Source organism: Amblyomma mixtum, chromosome 8 (assembly GCF_055824585.1).
Source record: "Amblyomma mixtum isolate Tamu chromosome 8, ASM5582458v1, whole genome shotgun sequence".
Taxonomy (NCBI): Eukaryota; Metazoa; Arthropoda; class Arachnida; order Ixodida; family Ixodidae; genus Amblyomma; species Amblyomma mixtum.
Genome location: NC_143019.1, coordinates 55,488,314 through 55,506,411, shown reverse-complemented (window position 1 = coordinate 55,506,411; position 18,098 = coordinate 55,488,314). Strand labels below are relative to the sequence as shown.

General features: G+C 47.9%; 2 protein-coding genes across 6 annotated transcripts; both read left to right on the top strand.

Moving 5' to 3' along the window:
* Window positions 1-470: 470 nt before the first annotated feature.
* On the top strand, window positions 471-13,121 carry LOC149332498 (GTPase-activating protein skywalker-like). Of its 5 annotated transcripts, none has more exons than XM_089555782.1 (10): window positions 471-615; window positions 4,135-4,470; window positions 5,312-5,428; window positions 5,533-5,643; window positions 6,389-6,482; window positions 6,820-6,882; window positions 8,059-8,174; window positions 8,916-9,149; window positions 10,884-11,239; window positions 12,986-13,121. In XM_089555782.1, the coding sequence occupies exons 1-10, from the start codon at window positions 478-480 to the stop codon at window positions 13,119-13,121; spliced, it is 1,701 nt and encodes a 566-aa protein (XP_089411908.1). In that variant the 5' UTR covers window positions 471-477. The 5 variants fall into 5 exon arrangements, with proteins under 5 accessions (XP_089411908.1, XP_089411907.1, XP_089411909.1 ...); XM_089555781.1 differs by having other exon boundaries at window positions 6,820-6,892; window positions 8,066-8,174; XM_089555783.1 differs by having other exon boundaries at window positions 6,820-6,894; window positions 8,083-8,174.
* Window positions 13,122-16,028: 2,907 nt separating this feature from the next.
* Window positions 16,029-17,653, top strand: tko (30S ribosomal protein S12 technical knockout). Its single transcript, XM_089555780.1, has 2 exons — window positions 16,029-16,204; window positions 16,996-17,653. The coding sequence occupies exons 1-2, from the start codon at window positions 16,135-16,137 to the stop codon at window positions 17,526-17,528; spliced, it is 603 nt and encodes a 200-aa protein (XP_089411906.1). The 5' UTR covers window positions 16,029-16,134; the 3' UTR covers window positions 17,529-17,653.
* The last annotated feature ends 445 nt before the right edge of the window (window positions 17,654-18,098 follow it).

Genomic DNA, 18,098 nt, shown 5'->3' with positions numbered 1-18,098 from the left:
AGGCTTGCATCTTTTTTTTTCTATAAACCTTTTTGGCATCGCCAATGGCGTTCGATCCCCTTTACTTTTCTCTGGCAGTCTTACCTTCTCGATGCGAGCAATGAAAAATCTTTAACAGAAAGATTAATTGCTTCTCGTTGGGAGAATGGATCCTTACCTTCAATATTTCCATTACAGTAACTTGAAATTTTTCGATATTCAAAATTTTTGTCCAAGAATATTGGACATGATATTTTGTTATGCCCTTGTAAGCCCCGCACTGCACCTTTTGTTAGTTCCAATGTGCTGTTTCGCTAATCACGCTTATTTTGCTAAGCAAATACCCCCCCCCCCCCCCGCCCTACCTAAACCTCCCGCTTTTAATCTGCTGGCCTGGGGACTACGACATGTTTGAGGGACTATGACGAGCATGGTCCCGCACGATTGACACGGTCGCCCCCTTTGAATGCAGCTCACTGCGCGCATCTGGGGCGAGGAATGGCCCTGCCCAGGTGCTTCCGAGCTGACTTTGTCGACGAGTCTAAGGTACCACGGCCGATTCCCGCCTCTCCGACGCCCATCACGAAGGTCTATGACGACGCCATCCGATTCATCAAGCAGGGCAAGATCAAGGAGGTGATGTCGGTAAAACGAATAACGTATACGGGGCGGAAACGGGCATACGACGCGGACATGGCTGCGGCGGTCAGAAGAGGTGCAGTTATAGAAGGATACAACATAAAAAACAGTGGCCCAAGGCCCGCGGCGTCCTGTATTATCCCGCTGACCAAACACAACAGAAAATGAGGTCAGCTTTTTAACGTTAAACTATGTTAGACAACTCAGAGGCATCAAAATTCGTGCGCTTATAGTTTATTCTCGTGCTTAGAAACAAGAATAGCTTTAACAACGGGCTACTTGTTCGTATAGGAGGAATTCTGTGCGAGACTGCTTTGAATTTTGGAGCGTAGTTAACAAAAAAGACAATTCATCCATCAGCCTTAAAGACTCCAGTGACCAACTAATTCATCCTAATGAATGTGCAAATGTTCTAAACAGTGTATTCGTTTCAGCTTTTTCCAAAAATCAGTGTTCGGTAACCCCTGCATATAACAGGGCTGACTTTTTACCGATGGATTCTATTATCTTTGATCCTGCTGGAGTGGAAAAAATAATCGAAAAACAAAAGGTTTCTTCATCATGTGGTGTTGATAACATTAGTTCTAAGTTCTTGATTAAAACCAAAGTGTACAGCGCAATAATACTCTCTAACCTATTTCAGCAATCTCTTGAAACAGCATGCATACCTGATGACTGGAAGGTCGGGAAGGTGATTCCCTTGCATAAATCTGGTGATCAACATTCCCCGCATAATTATCGACCCATCTCACTTACCAGCATTCCGTGTAAAATTATGGAGCATGTTATTTACTCTCACCTTGCATCGTTCCTTGATTCTAATGCCTTTTTTACTGACAGTCAACATGGATTTCGGAAGTGGTTTTCTTGCGAAACACAGCTTTTAACCTTCACGCATGATCTAAACTCATTCCTCGACAGGGGTTCCGTTGTCGACTGCATATTCCTCGATTTCTCAAAGGCGTTTGACAAGGTCTCTCATCAACTGCTTTTTTTTAAACTTAGTAAACTTAACCTCGACCCTAACGTTCTTAGGTGGCTGCATTCGTTTCTCACTAATCGTTCTCAATTTGTCACCGCTAATAATGCTTCTTCCTTCACTTCTCCAGTTGAATCTGGAGTGCCACAAGGCTCTGTTCTAGGGCCTCTGCTTTTTCTTATATATATTAATGACTTACCTGACAATCTATGTTCAACAATAAATCTTTTTGCTGATGACTGCGTCATATACCGCGAAATTAACAGTGACTCTGATATAGCTCTTCTTCAATCTGATATTGCTCATGCTCTTGAATGGACTAACAAATGGAACATGGAACTAAACATAAAAAAGTGCAAGTACATGCGGGTTTCTCGTCGTAACACCACATTGTCTTCATATCGTCTTAATAATTGCAGCCTTGAGTCTGTGCCTTTTTATAAATATTTAGGTGTCTTCATTTCCCATAATCTTTCTTGGAAAGTACACATAGACCATGTAAGCAATAACGCTAATCGCATGCTGGGCTACATACGCCGTAACTTTAATCTTTCTTCTAGCTCCGTAAAACTGCTTCTCTACAAGTCGTTGGTTCGTAGTAAACTAGAATATGCTGCATCTATCTGGGACCCCTATCAAGAGACACTAATATACCAACTCGAATCTATACAGAACCGTGCGGCCCTTTTCATTCTCTCGAATTATCACCGTAACTCTAGCGTCAGTGCCATGAAATCAAGCTTATCACTCCCATTACTGACGCAACGTAGAAATATATCCCGCCTTTGTCTATTCCATAAGATTTACTATGATAACCCCATCCTTAAGAGAAAATTTATAACGCCACCTTGCTACGTTTCAGCTCGGATCGATCATCGTCATAAAGTTGGTATTCTTTCATGCCAAACAAACCACTTTTACAACTCATTCATCCCCAGCACATCGGCACAATGGAATCACCTTCCCCGATCGGTCGTCGAAATAAGTGACCATTCTGTGTTTAAATCGGCTTTAACTAACTTGATGGTAACATAGTACATGTAATTCTTGCGCCCTGCCATTTATTCTTTTCAGCATATGTTGTAGTTCAAACAGACCTGGTGTTTTTTTTTTGTTTTTTTTTTCCCTTCACAATTTCTGCTGTTTAAGGGCATGACAGAATGTGTGCACCAGTGTTTTCCTGCCATTTTCAACAATTTCCTCGTGTTTTTTTTTTGTTTGCGTGGTATGCTTACTTTTATCCTTTGCTCATAATTTCGTGTTAAATGACTGTTAATTTGTTTGATTGTATTTGCTGTAACCTACTGATTTGCGCGAGCCATATTTTTGTTCATTTTGTGTTACTTGTAACTGCTGTTCTTTTGTCATTTTGTCTATTGTACCCCACTCCCCTCTGTAATGCCCTCGGGCCCTGAGGGTACTGAAATAAATAAAATAAATAAATAAATAAATAAATGTGAGAGGAGCTTCACTGCGGACTTGAATTGTATCCGACTATAATCTTTGCCGGAGGTATATTCACTGACGTCACTAATCAATGTTTCCACGCGTAGTTTCGGTTTCCACGAGAAAGCTTGCGCTAATGACACTCATCGCTTGATATATTTAACGGTGCCGAACGCAGTCCTTAACCAAAGAGTACCTTCAAAGCACGTGGTCGAAACTTTTGCAACGCTGCGCAGTGTAGCGGTCATGGCAGACCTGAAACTTCAAACTCTTAGAGGTGTGGGGGGCTTTGGTGCGCCGGAAGGAATCATTGCAGATACAACCACGGAACAGGCAGGACAAAAAATGGATGAAGTAATTTCGCCTGTTGTCACCCTTTTGTGCGCTTGTGTCTACAACGGAACAAGCTTCTTAGCTTCCAAAATCACCAGCACGCTTCGTACACTATTCCGTCTCCCCAGTTCTTACAGTGGGGCGGAAAGTATCGAAGTCGGGGAAAAAAGACAGAATCGCTCCCACAACACAACAAAATTTCTTGTTGTTTTGTCATAATGGCAGATTTTTTCTCTATTATTGTAGTATTTTTTTGTAGTCCTGTTGTGTTTTCTGTAGTATTTTCCTGTTGTTCTGTCGTTACGACAAGCGACAGCATAATGCGACAGAAATTTCTGTTGTCACTACAAAAATTTCTGTTGTACTACAGGTCATGGTCATAATACTACAAAATATCTGTTGTGATAACAGAAAATTTTCTGTTGTGTTTTCCGACTAGGATTCCAAACCGCACTCTGCTCGACGCCTTCGTACCTCGCCTTTCACTTATCATCATCATCAGCCTGACTGCACCCACTGCAGGGCAAAGGCCTCCCCCATGTCTCTCCAATTAACCCTGTCCTTTGCCAGTTGCGGCCACTGTATCCCCGCAAACTTCTTAATCTCATCCACCCACCTAACTTTCTGCCGTCCCCTGCTACGCTTATATTTTATACTATATACTATACACTTCATACTATACAAGAACTTGTGAGGCAGTGAATTTGTTGCACTTTGGGGGTGTCCAAACTCAGCCCCACGAAGCCCGCTGTTCCCAGGCAAAGAACATCGTGCGGACCCAGCACTGGCCCATCGACCATCCGAACCGTGGCGAACTGTGGCTGAAGCTGTGCGAGGGCCACTCCAAGGGCTCCGTGGAGGACGCCTACTACCAGAGCACGGTCAAGGAGGCTCTGGGCGGACTCCAGTGGCCCCTCAGCCTGCCGGCGTTCGCGGACCCCATCTTCGGCGAGGACTACTTGCTCTCGGCCGAGGGACAGCGGCGCGCCGAGCGGGTGGTGTACATCGTGTCCGTCAGCCACCCGTTCGTCAGCTACTGCCCCATCCTGCACCCCGTCGCCTCCCTGCTGCTGCACTACCTCTCCGAGGAACAGGTTTCCCCACTTTCTTCTCAAACTGCTCGGGCGTATTCGTTCACGTCAAAAAGGAGTGCGCATGCGCATTCATTTTATGGCGGTATACCGCACGAGGTTTTAATTAATGTTAAATGAAACCACTGAGTGGTCGAGCCTGACAGAAAGTGTCCACACTTTCTTTCCACAAAATAACTCAGGTAACATAGGGTAAGTTCGCAGGAGCGTCGCGCTAGCTGCAGCCAATGGGAGGAAGCTCGTGTAGTAATTCGGGTAAGGTCGGGTAAGTTCGCAGGAGCGTCGCGCTAGCTGCAGCCAATGGGAAGAAGCTCGAGTAGTAATTTGGATAAGGTCGGTTAAGTTCGCAGGAGCGTCGCGCTAGCTGCAGCCAATGGGAGGAAGCTCGGGTGGCAACTCGGGTAAGGTCGGGTAAGTTCGGAGGAGCGTCGCCAGCTGCACGAGAAATTGTTCGGGAAAAGCAACATGGGTGGCACAATCCCTACGGATGGCTGAGACAGGAACAGCCAGCTGCCAGTGCAGTGGCGCATCGCTTAACCGCTGCGCCACTGCACTGGTAGTGGTGTGAGTACTAGCCGACATCTAGGAGTATTGAGTAGAGAGTGACCAATTCTGCATATATGGGCGTCAACCCACGGAGCTCCGAATGGTGTACGGTTTGGCGGCCAACGCGAACTAAGTTACACAAACGCATAAAATACCGTAGACATAATCAACCACAAACGCACTAACGGAAACAGCAGTAGTGCCAATGCTTTCGCATTCATAGCATGCAAGGAGACTAAAGTGCGCCCGCTAGTTTTTATTTGCATATATAAAGTGTACGCACGTGTGCTCTTCGCAGACGTACGAGTGTGTGTGCGCCCTCATAGAGGGCACCATCGTGCGCCACCTGAGCACCACGCGGATCATGTACGACACGTCGGCCCACACGCTCATGCAGCTCACCAAGCGCCTGGCGGTGAGCATATACCACTCTCTCTCTGTTTCTCTTTGATCACGTGTCCCGTGCATTGGCTCCCAATGACGGAGTTGCCACGCTGCCTCTGCGCCTGGCATGCGCAGAAGAAGACGTATGCCAAGCTGCTGCGACAGGTGCACCGGGAGGACGAGCTGGAGAAGATATTCCGCACCTGGCAGCTGTGGATCTTCCGCGGGCTGCCCTTCTACCACGTGGTAGGTGGTGCACTCTATTACAGACACGCATTTAAGGGAAACAAAGAAAGGCTGCCAGACTATCGCGATGGACATCGACGTCTTTGTGTGGTTCTTCAGTCCAGCATATCTTGATGCGGTCCGCGATAGGGATATAAGGGAGCACGACGGGAGGCGCAGGACAATCCACCCCTGCAATTGTCAATGCCCGGTTTCATTCCGTTCGGAATGGTGCAGAGTCTGTCCGGTGTGAGGGAAGTGCCACGTCTCTCGCAGCCTCATGTCCCAGCCCCATGCTTGGGCCCACGAGGATGTTTCCTCAAGTAAGCCGGGAAGAAAAGTAACAGAAGATCGATGCAATTCATGCGGCAGTTATCTCCATGACGGTGGCTAGTGGCATAATAAAGTCCATCGATCGCAGTGCGCCACGCCGTATTCCCTCGACCAACGAGGCACGGCAAGTTATGATTGACTGTAGCGGAGATTTGAAACGTCACCCTCCGTGACGGCGTACCGAGCTTCACCGCACTACTCCGGTGCTTTGAGAAAAAGCCTAAAATTTAATCGTCGATTACGTCACTATTTTAAATGATAGAGCAAAAACACTAGGCATGCTTTACCTACAGCTTATATACATTTTAATCCTTGAGTATCGAGGAATTCTCAAAAACTGGTGCAAGTGCCTTAATTAACCCATATTTTCTGATACAGCCAGCTCTAAAGGCGTATGCAAGAGAGCGCTTGAAGGCCTTGTGGAACAACGCAGGTTCGGACCATGGACTGCTTCCTGATAGAGGGCGTCCGTGCGCTGTACCGCATCGCCATGGCCATCCTCATCATCTTCGTCCAGGCGCACCCGAGTGAGTCACGCATGCTGTCTACAGCGTGACAGGTTTCTTCCCTATTTGACCAAAGAAAAGAAGAATCGAGAAGTGGGTAAAGAACTGACAATATCGCTCCTTTGTACTGTTAAATGATAGCACCCCTTTGATCCAACCGACGTTCGATTTTAATACGTAGCACTGATGAACTAGTTCTTTAGGGGCAAGTGTAGCCAGTGAAAGTAGGCATGCCATAGATTTTACAGAGATGTACATTAAGTGTGGAACGAAGTATACACAATGAGCCTGAGTTATGACCATATCGTTTTCAAGCGTCTCTGCGCTCGTGGTTCCCTCTCTCTCTTCTGGCTCGCAGGAGAGTATCCCAGCGTGTCGTTTTTCTCGCGCGTCTTTGGCGGCAAGAAGAGCGGGAGAAAAGGTGAGCTCTCGCGTCCAAACATTTTCGTTCTTTCACTGAGAACCAGACGAGGTCATTCAATGGCTTGGGTGTTCGCTAATGTGTGGTTACTTCCTTATTTCAAATCTGATCCAACTTGGCGTACTTCCCTAGCTTTTCGCACTAACAATTTTCCCACTCCGAGCTGTTGATCGATTGGGCCTCGCCCTAGCCATCTGCTATAGCAGTCCTGGTCTGGTTAGCTGGGACCACCTGGACCGCCCGGCGGTCAGGCGGTGGTCCCGGGTTCGAACCCCGGAGCAGGACGAACCTTTCTCAAAATGCGAAATTCCTCAGAAAGCAGCTTTCATTTGTAACCGTCTTTGGTGGATGCTCATGAGTATATGGTCCTTTAATTAAAATTTGCAGCCGCCGCGGTGGCTCAGAGGTTATGCTGACCCGAAAGACACGGGTTCGATCCCGGCCGCGGCGGTAGTGCTTCGATGGCGGCGAAATGCTAGAGGCCCGTGTGATGTGCGATGCCAGTGCACGTTAAAGAACCCCAAGTAGTCGAAATTACCGGAGCCCTCCTCTACGGCGTACAGCCTTAGTCGTTTTGGGACGTTGAACCCCATAAATCATAATGCATAATTAAAATTTGCACTCCACCTTGGGGAATTCCCCAAACATTTTGAAAAAATGGGAGCTGATCCGCATTGCCGAGCAGAGCCTCTTCACGCCTGCCTGGACGCGGTACGGAAGGACCAATCTCAATGGGACAACGCCGCACTAGGCGCAGGATAGGATCTTTATTTTCCGTCCTCTGTCAAGTCGCATGAAGCTTTTTTCTTGGGGACGGACGTCCTTTCCTGTCAGCCTTGGAGCGGCAGGAACGTTTACCGAATTGTTTAAACTTTGTAGAGGGTTTGACAATGCCCTCTGGTCAGGTATACTGAGTAATAGAATGAAAATTCATTCACTGACCACTTCAAAAACGTTTTTGATATGGTCAGTGGCCCAAGATTCGTTTTACAGACTGTTTCACTTGCAAGATACGTGAGCTGAGCCTATAATGAAATGTTTGGAGCGAAAACCCAAATACGGCCACATTAATGTGACCGCGTACCAACCGGAATGGTTAAGACGTCTTATATACGCATAAGGGGTTGATCACATGTGTGCACACTGTTGGATACTGCGTTGTGTTTTTTGCATTAGGACCTAGCGGTGAGGGCACGCCAGACCCAGGGAGCTTTCTAGACCGGATCATAAGGTTCTGCAAGGACATCCCCGACAACGTGGACAGGTTCATCAAGACTGCCTACAACATTCAGGTGTGTACACATCCGTCACTGGATTAACGTGTGTGCAAGGCTCTGCCGGATGGCCGGGAAAATCCTCCCTGGTGCCTTTGTGTCCTCGGTGTCCCTACGGCCATTAAGTACAGTCCTCTAGCAATCCTCCAACAAAACTAAGACTGCACTTTAAGCCATCATCATCCGCACCAAATCCATAGCCGAACAAAGACCTCTTTCCCAGTAACCTCTAAGCGCTCATATATTGTTTCGGCTGAAGCCGCTTTATCTGTGCGGAATGCTCTGACCACGTCAATCAGCTTCCTTCTCAGCCCTCCTCCACCACATTTGTCTTTCCTTTTGGTGTCCACTCTTTCATCCCAAATAAACAAACGCACGTCTATTGTGTATATTGCATGCACCTTTTGCTGAAAACTTCCCAGACAATTAAGGGTGCCAACGGCCGAGTTGGGCTCGAACGCGTCTTTGTCAAAGCAGAGTAGCATATTAGCACCCTTTTATGCGGTTGCGAGAAGTGACGTCACTTCAGGTCTGGTGACGTCCCTTCCATCAAGCCAATGGGAATCTTTCCGTCTGGTGACGTCACCTCCCTCCATTCAATGGGAATGCTCCGGTCTGGTGACGTCACTTCCTACCAGACAACGGGCGAATTGTATGATCGACGACGCGTTTTGGCCCCATGGGGCTTCTATAGTCGCTGAGCCACCGCGACCTGTCCAGAGCTAGCAGTATAGCCGCGGGCTGTGCTCTGTGTCCCAGGGCGTCAGCGCGAAGGTGCTCAATGACCAGCTGCTCAAGTCTGAGGCGTACGTCCGCAGCCGGAAAACGATGCGGGGGATCGCAGACGGCAGCATGTACGGCTCGGCGTTCCGTCTGGAGGTCACCTCGTCCTGCCTGACCGTCAAGGAGAGCAAGTATGGCGCCGAGGGCGCCATGCACTTGGGCGTGGTGCCGCTCAGCAACTTCCACTCGGAGATACTCAGCGCCGAGCAGGTTGGTACACGGGCAGGGCTACGCTCACGGACTAGCCAGACTGCGGTAAAGTATAACCGACGAGGAACTGCCATAGGCACACGTCGGCAGGCTTACTCGCGAATGCATTGATAGCGTTCCTGAGAATGTGAATGGGTGTGAATGAGAGGGCTTTCAACCATTTGCGGTGATAAACTAGTGTCTCTTACACTAGAAGAGTGTTCGTGACGTCACTGTGCTACGTTATTGTGTTCGGACCAATCAGGGCGGATCGTTGCAGTGACGTAACGCGTGACGTCACTGCATGTTGGCAAATCAACGTGGCGCGGTGTTACGCCAACGCCGGGAAACGTACCCTTGGCAGCTGCCGCTGTAAAAAAATTGTAGGAGCACTTAAGCTCCGCCCTAAGGGTATGACACGATAGCGTAATGAGTTAGTTCCCTTATATGCAGAAGGTCATTCTCTACTTTACATTCATAGATCCTTGGAAGTCCCCATACCCCTCCTGGCGCAGTGGTTCAGAGGTTGAGTTATGCGCCATTACCCTGCGATGGCAGGTGCTCCCAGCGGTGTGTCTTGTGCGCCCCAGGTTTCTCTTCTCGAGTGACCAATCATTAGAGAGTTTTAGTATAGCGGGCTTTGCGTAATTGCGTGCATAGCGGAATAGCGGGTCCAGAGTGCGCATGCGCAGAACGCTAACGGGGAAATAGCGTTAGCGTACGCACGCAATTTTCAGAATTTAGCGTTGCGGCATTTGCGCCCTTAGCGTGGAAACATGGCGGCGTCCTATCAAGCGACAGCCGCCCGCTTCAGCCGATTCAGCAGCTCTTGTCATTCCGGTCGGCATGTTTACCGGCAACTACTGGTGTTTTTGCTTTTCGCTATGACTTACCTTGCTTCGACGATAAAGTTTAAGCTGCAATTCAGCCCAGTTTTTAAGATACGCTCTCGATTCTGGAGCGCGCAAGCCTAATAGCACCTCCAGCTGCACTGCTACCGTCTGCAACGGCCCGAAACGCAGCAGACACCTAGCAAAAACGTCTGGAACGAGACAAAAATAGATTTGGAGGTTTTTTGTGATGTTTTATGGACTTAAATTATGCAAAGAGAGTTTATATTAAACTTCAAATAGTTTTTTTGACATTACACGTCAAGTGATGACAAATATTCTTGCTCGAACGGCTTGTAGTTAACATAGCCTTGACTAGATGGCGCCACTGCTTTACGTTTGTTTTTTCATTTTATTTAAATTTCGGGGTCATTTTGCAGACGAAAATAAGCACTACAGTAATAATTCGTTTAAAAAACTCGGAAATATTATATTTTGGCAAGGTAGCGCAGTGTCGACCATTTTAGAAGGACCGTTCGCATCCATGTCAAGCAGGTGGCGTTTAACGTTTTCAGAACGCTATACTAAAACTGTCTGTGGGGATAAGTTGCTTGCGGCACGCTAACGTAATTTCCCTTAGGTCCGCTATCGCGCTAACGCTATACTAAAACTCTCTATTAATTAATTAAATGTCATGTTGGGCAATTTGCTCACTATCCGGTGGGCAGGTTGCGACGACACCGCAAGGTCACGTGACGTAGGTGGCCCACCTGCCTCCTAGGTTGCTTTCTGGGCACCACCTGCCAGAGCCATGCCCGTGATTTTTCGCGCACGACGCCGACAACGCCAACGCCGGATTTTCTGCGTAACGGGGCCTCTAACGCTATCGCGTCAGTAATCTATACGCATTTTTTTTCCCTCGCAGATGGCCATCATCTGGCACTGGCTGCCTCCTCGTATCACCATGCTGCAGCCCGAGATGATCTACTCGACCAACGAGCACGGCAGCAGCCTGACCAACTTCTACTTGCATACGGACACGTGGGAGCCCACCGTGGTGGTGGTGCTGACGACACGGGGAGAGCGGTTCGGCGCCTACTGCTCCACCAAGTGGCAGGAGCGCAAACAGGCCTACTTCGGCACGGGCGAGACGTTCCTCTTCACCTTCGTGCCGGAGCCCAAGCGCTTCGTCTGGGTCGGTGTCGGCTCGGTCAAAGACGTGGCCCACTCGTCCAAACTGTTCCTCTCCGCCAACCAGACCATGTTCCAGATTGGCGGCGGGTACTCAGGCGCATGCCCTTTTCTTGGCCTCATAGCCAACAATTTTGGACATTTTTAAACTGGAAATAGTTTATGGACGCGATTTTGTTGCGAAAGCAACACTACGCGAGTCGCGGAGCCATTTCGCGGTGCTGACGAAAGGCCATACTGCGCATGCGCGAGGAGCTGTGACGTCACACGGCGCACAACTTCACCCGCGCAGTCACCCGCGCAGCGACAACGGCCGCCGTTGTCGCTGCGCGGGTGACTCAGAGGTGCCGCCGCCGCGCTCTCCAGGTGCGCATGCGCAGTAGCGACCCATAGCTAGCGTGCCGGAGCCGCCGCCGCTGCCGCGCGCTCTCCATCGCCTCTCTCTCTCCTCGTTGCTTTGCCATCTTTTTTTCATATATTGTAAGATTTCACTGTAGCAATCAACATATATCCGCAGATCTCCCGTCAAACAGGCACATTTTTTTTTGCTAATAATGTTTTTGCTATCGTAACAAGCGTTCCCAACATTTTACGATTATCCCCGCCCTTTCACAGAGCCCAAGATCCTCGGCCCGTGGCCACAACAGCTGACTACCATCAAGGCTCATAAGACAATGTTTTGTCTTTCCGAGAGACTGCCTTGCTTGCTAGATTGTGACTTTGTCTCTCGATCCTTCTCTCTTCTCTTCCCTTTTATCCCCTCATTCCCTTCCCCAGTGCAGGGTAGCCAACCGGAAACCTTTCTGGTTAACATCCCTGCCTTTCCCCCTCTCTTTATCTCTCTCTCTTAACTGCTCGATGCGAGCGATGCAAACACTTGAAAGAAATATTTTGCTACACATCAGAAGAATGCGCTTATACCCAACAAATCTTGACAAAAGCATTTTTGAGTGGGAAACGCTTTATGAACGCAATTTTTTCATGTAATGGAAGATTTCAGAATAACAATCAATATATTCGCAGATCGCCTGACGGCAGTCTTGGATTTGTTTTTCTATTAATGTTTTTCCTATCGTCAAAAGCGTTCCCCATTGGTTTTCTATGGCAGTCTAAACTGCTCGATGTGAGTGATGGAAACACTATATAAGAAAGATTTTGCTGCATATCAGAGGAATGAACCATTACCTTCAGTATTTAAATAACGGTATCTTAAAATTTTCCAATTTTGTCTGAGAATGTTGGGCAAGGGTTTAGGACGAGGAGCAGGAAAAATTTTCATTTAATCAACGGTATTCCGCGAGACGGCGCAGGATAGCGTGTCCTTGTCGAAAGCAGGCTTTATATATACAGAAGTCATGTGGTATCCGCCTGGAGCCTTCTTTGGTTCTACCATATGTAGCCCAGGTGGTACTTTCTGAACAGTGACCGCGTTTCATTCGAATAGTGCCGCATGCCTCTCATAACTACTTGCAAGACATCATATACTCTAAAGTGATGTCCCCATCGCGTGTAGATCGGGTGCGCGTGAGGATCGGATAATAACGGCAGTCGAACCTCGTTATAACGAAATGATGGATATAACGAAGAAATGACGATTCCCCTTGGAAGCTTGGTCGACACGGGCTATAACGAAGCTACGGCTATAACGAAGCAATCACGATTCCCCTTGGAAGCTCTGTCGACACGGGCTATAACGAAGTTATCGCCGGGCTCCTTAAACTTCGTTATAACGAGGTTCAACTCCGGTCGAAATCAGCCTGTCCAAGCGTCCATCTGTTGTCTAGGATGGCCGCATTCAGCTTATACCGCGTTCTCTGCGCCCCGCGACCTGTGCAGGAATGGCATGGGGCTATACATCGACCAGTCCCTGGAGAAAGGTCGCACAGAGCACTGCGACACCTTCGACAATCTACCGCTGGCCAGCAGCAAGGATTTCATCGTCCGCGTCCTCGAAGTCTTCGGCTTTTCCTGATCTCCAGTCGTTCAGCGTCCATATACAACCACCGTCGCTGCCAACTCAGTCACAAGGGACAGTTCGCGACTCTGCCGCCTGCACTTCCATGGACCATCCGCTACTGATGAAATGCATAACATCGGCCGTAATTAGCACGATCACACTCCGATCGACTAATTGCTGATGAAGCGAGCTTCGATGTAAACTGCCATACCGTGACACTTCCACCTGGACTGCAAGAACACCATGGACTGCAAGGCCAAACGTGCTGAACAACAAGGTGTTGCAGCGACGTCATGTTATTCCTGCGCGCGTAGATTACGTTGCTGTATTGACATTCATTTCACTGTCGACTCTATATACAAGTTTCCTGTATGCGGAGGCTGCCTGCACTTGTTTCTACGAGATGTGGAACAGTGTCCTGCGTAGTGCTCACCTTTACAATGTCCTGGCCGAAGAACCTTGACCACCTTCTGTATGGGTCGGTATCTATAGGACGCTCTTCATTGTGTTGGGTCGGTATCTATAGGACGCTCTTCATTGTGTTAGTCGTACGTCGGCGTTCGCACAGCTGCAAATTCACCGACTGACTTCATTTCACTGTGCGTCGCAACTTATGCTAAGATCTGTGCGATGCTGGAACGATGAAAAGTGCTACCGTTGTCTAAGGGTGACTCCACGACATGCGCTTCACGGTTCTGCGTTGTGTGAACTGCGCAGCATTCTGACGGGGTAGCCTGCTCTAGAGGCAGTACACGGTGAACAAGGAAAACTGTGTAAAGACCTTGGAGGCTAGCTGCCCGGGACCATCTGGAACGTAGACCGGCGTAGAACACGCCTGTAAGCGTGTAGTGGGTATTGGAATTAATTTGGGTGTTAATTTTTTTTTCGTTGTTTTGTGGACTGTGCACGGTATCTCCGGAGGACTGTCGGAGTTGTTATTCAGTGCGCATGCACCAGTACTGTCGATCATCGCTGAATTGTGATGCATGTACAGAAACTGTTTTGGACTGTGTTATCCATGACTGCGGTGAGCTGTTAGCGAGCTGTTTATTCGCAGTCGTTTACTTACGTTACTATTTTGTGCAATGGCGAGTGAGGAATACAATTTTTCGCAAGAGCATCTATATTGGTTGATGCGGATATCTGGCCACAAGGGTATTTGACGGGAACGAGTTGCCACACAACTCAGCTTTTCTCCCCCGGGGCCCCGACAGATGTACCTTGAAATCTGACCAGTACGATCCACTCACGTTAAAGAACCCCAGACGCTCAAAATTTCCGGAGCCCTTCGTTATGCGTCCCTCATAGCCTGAGTAGCTTCGGGACGTTAAACACCTATAAAACCATAAAACCTAAAACCGATCCTCCTACAGTGATGCCTCAAGATATAACTCCTCAGATTAGAGCGGCAGACATATCCCTCACCGGCCAAAAAGCTGCGCAAAATGGAGGTTTACCTCCGTAGACTACAGACTGAGACACTCCCCAGCCCTTATTTACCACACGTCATAGATCCATGGAATTACAATGCAAATTTTGCGGGGAGACGGCAGACCTGTACATAGGGCACAGGCCTGCCAAAAAAAAAAAGAGAAAAACGTCATTGATATCATAAATCAGCCAACGCGGGAGGGGTGGGAGGCGGCACTGTCCAGCTCGGGCGAAGGACGTCGACGTCAGCTTATCGAACGAGAAAGGGTAGCAGCTTACGCTAATGGAGTCCCGGACTGAGGACACCACCCTCCCCTTCCCCGCCCCTACCTGTACTACAATAAATATTTTCATCATCATAATCTATATTTCTCGAGTTAATAGGTTAAAAAGGGTAGGAAAGGGGGGGGGGGGGTCACCGAACACGCACTGCAACGCGCACACGGACACCGTTACATGGAATTACCTTAGTAATTCCAGTGCTTAACAGCGACCAACTCGGCATTGAAAACGAAGACCTCTCTCTGTAGATGGCAGGCACGTGCTTCAGTGCCTTCGAAGGGGGCGGTGGCTTGCAGGGTTGTGGCGAAGCTATACTACTTGGAATATTTGTCACGCAGTGAGTCGGTCGGTCGGTCGCTGCTAAAGAAAGTTTGAGGTAGCACTCAGTGCCCCAGGTACACGCTAACAGCAAAGGGTTCACATATATGCAAGATTTACTTAAAACGTATCCCGAGGAGCATCCAGCGTAGAGCTCAGTCTATACACAACAAAATCAACTGAATACACAATGGTTACAGGAACATCCCACATTACAATAACTGATGCTTATTTACAATGTTGCAGCTTATGTGTGTATTTTTTTTTTCGGAAAAACTACCGTTTACATGCCCTAGCCTGAACCCTGGACCCCAGCCTGAACGATCAGTAACGGCTGATTGCGCGGACCCGCAGTATAGCAAAAGCTATCGGAGTTCTGGACTGAGGATCCCGCCCACGAGTACCGGTCGCACAGTCACCCTTTCTAAAAAAAGCCTAACACAGGTGCGGCTTATCACCGGGAAATATGGTAAGCAGTACAAATAGAATGCGCGACGGTCCTATCCTAACAATTAGACTGCAAGGAAACAGCGAAATTTCGCCATCCCTTCGCTTTATGCGCAGTTTGATGCAGTCTACCTTGCCTTACACGTCGTTTGTATTTACCGCTTCTTGTCGCGCATGTTCGTAACACATGGACAGCAAATAGTAACGCTATCTTCTTAGAAACTGACCGGTGGTAAGTGCCTCCTGACGACAACTTTACTTTAAAACTGTTTTTGTCATTTCATTATAAAAAATTTTAACTATTTCTGCACAATTAAGTTTAAAACAATGTATTGAACTTTTTTTACGCATTACTAATTTTAACATCATGCTACCCGTATTTTTTGCAAGTCGAACACTATCATCAATATGATTGACTCCCCGTCGAATAAGGTGAGGTTTATTTTCACGGTGCTGGTGACCGCTGCAGCGGCTGCATGGTGCAGCGCGGCACGCGTACTGAATAATACTGTGTAGCTTCTTGCCTTGCTGCTACTCGTGTTATCCGATCATGTATTGTTTGCGAAGCCTTGGAAATGCCTTCGCGCAGATGACCCTCCACGCGGTCAAGCCGTCTCGGAGTAAGTGCCGTTTCTGGACTCGAGGCACTCATCTCGAAACGTCGTGCTCGAAACATGGGAATCGCCGTCTTCGATCCCGTAGCTGTGAACCTTTTATCACCGGATGTACACACTTCCCGTAACATTTTAGTAGTATTGTTTATTATATGTTGCGCAACAACAACAAAATGAAACATCGGCTTCTTGCTTGTACGGCTGTTGTCAATGTCGGAGCACTAACTGCATAGCTATTTGTGATTGGTCTAGACAACGTTTAGTTCGACAAAAATGCCGAGCTGTTGCGCGCATAGTCCAGGTTTAATTTGACATCATTTCTTCGGGTGCATGGGAACAAAGATTTTCAAGATTATACACCCCGAAAGGCGTAATACCAGCACCGAAGGCTGCTGAAAGAGAATAGCGGCGATCTTGAGCTAACTTAGTTGATATTTTTATAATTTACTTTTGCACTGCTGGCATATCGCAACCTGAATCGTACATTAATTTTTAGAAAGGCGCAATTATTGACTGATGAATTCTCAAATTTGTGTCCTTACTAACTCCTCCATGGATGTTAAGTATTTTGAACAGCGAAAAAAAAAGGTTTGCTCTAGGAAGAGCATCATTTTAAATTATGGACAGACATGCAGATATGAATGTGCACTTCTTAATAGTTTTGATATCTTAAAAGTTTATAGCGCAGGAGAGATGGAATAAAGACAAAGAAGTTGGTTCAGGATAGTTTCAACTCTGCTGTACAGACTGGGCCACCAACATGCTTTACTGAAGTCTTCTCTTTTTTTCCTTAACAGGCCTCTCAGTTTGCGCTACTGGGGCATGGCAGACTAGCCTATCTGCCCCACATACTAGACAGTCGGCTACCCCTCTGAATGCGGCACTGACTCAGCTCCACAGGACAAGCCTTCCAACGGTGCAGCCCGTGCGTCATAAGTGTTTCGTCAAAGTCAAGGGACCCCCACGACATGACGGCCTCATCTACGACCCCGTTCTGGAACGAGTTCACGCTGGGGGCATTCCGCCGCCCAAGAAGAAAAGGCGGCACCCACTCGACAGCAAGCCCTTCATGAAAGGGGTGGTCATCAAGACACTCATCAAGAAGCCCAAGAAGCCAAACTCGGCCAACCGCAAGTGCGTGCTGGTGCGGCTGTCCAATGGCAAGGAGGCTGCGGCCTATGTCCCCGGCGTGGGTCACAACCTGCAGGAGCACAGCGTCGTACTGGTTTACAAGTCTCGGACGAAAGACGTGCCTGGTCTCAAACTGAAGGTGGTACGTGGAAAGTATGACTGTGCCCACGTTATCAGGAAACCGCAGTCCGGCTCGTGAAACGTGTTAGTCCCAGGAAGCTGCTTGACTGTCTAAGCAAGAGTCGGTCATGACAAATCCTGTTTGTGTCATTGGAAAAGCTGTGTGGATGCTGCTGAAGAGAGATAAAAATAGCTAGAAATATCCATCTAGTGTGTTCTTTTCGCCTTGTATTTTCAAAGGTCCAAGTGCACATTAAAAGTTATTTGTTAACATTCTGAAACTTGTATAGTGTTTAACAGGATTCCTGAACTATAGTCTGACACAACTTAAATCTGCAGTGAAGCTCCGCCCACATTCAGGCCCACCGCACAGAATATCTCCATGACAAAAAAGTAGTCCATGGTGAAATTCTTCTTACCTAACCAAGAAGTTAATCATAATTAAAAAATTATGGGTATAATTTTGATACCTGGTTTGTTTAATTAGTCAAACATTAAAAAAACTCATTTCATTTGCTGCTGTGATTGGTCAGCGGAATAATACAGGGCAATGTGGACCGTGGCCTTGTGTTAACTGCTGCTTTTTAAAGTTGTGTCCTACTATAGCACAGTCACGTTTAAAGGAATGCCAAGTTGAGGTAACCTTTTT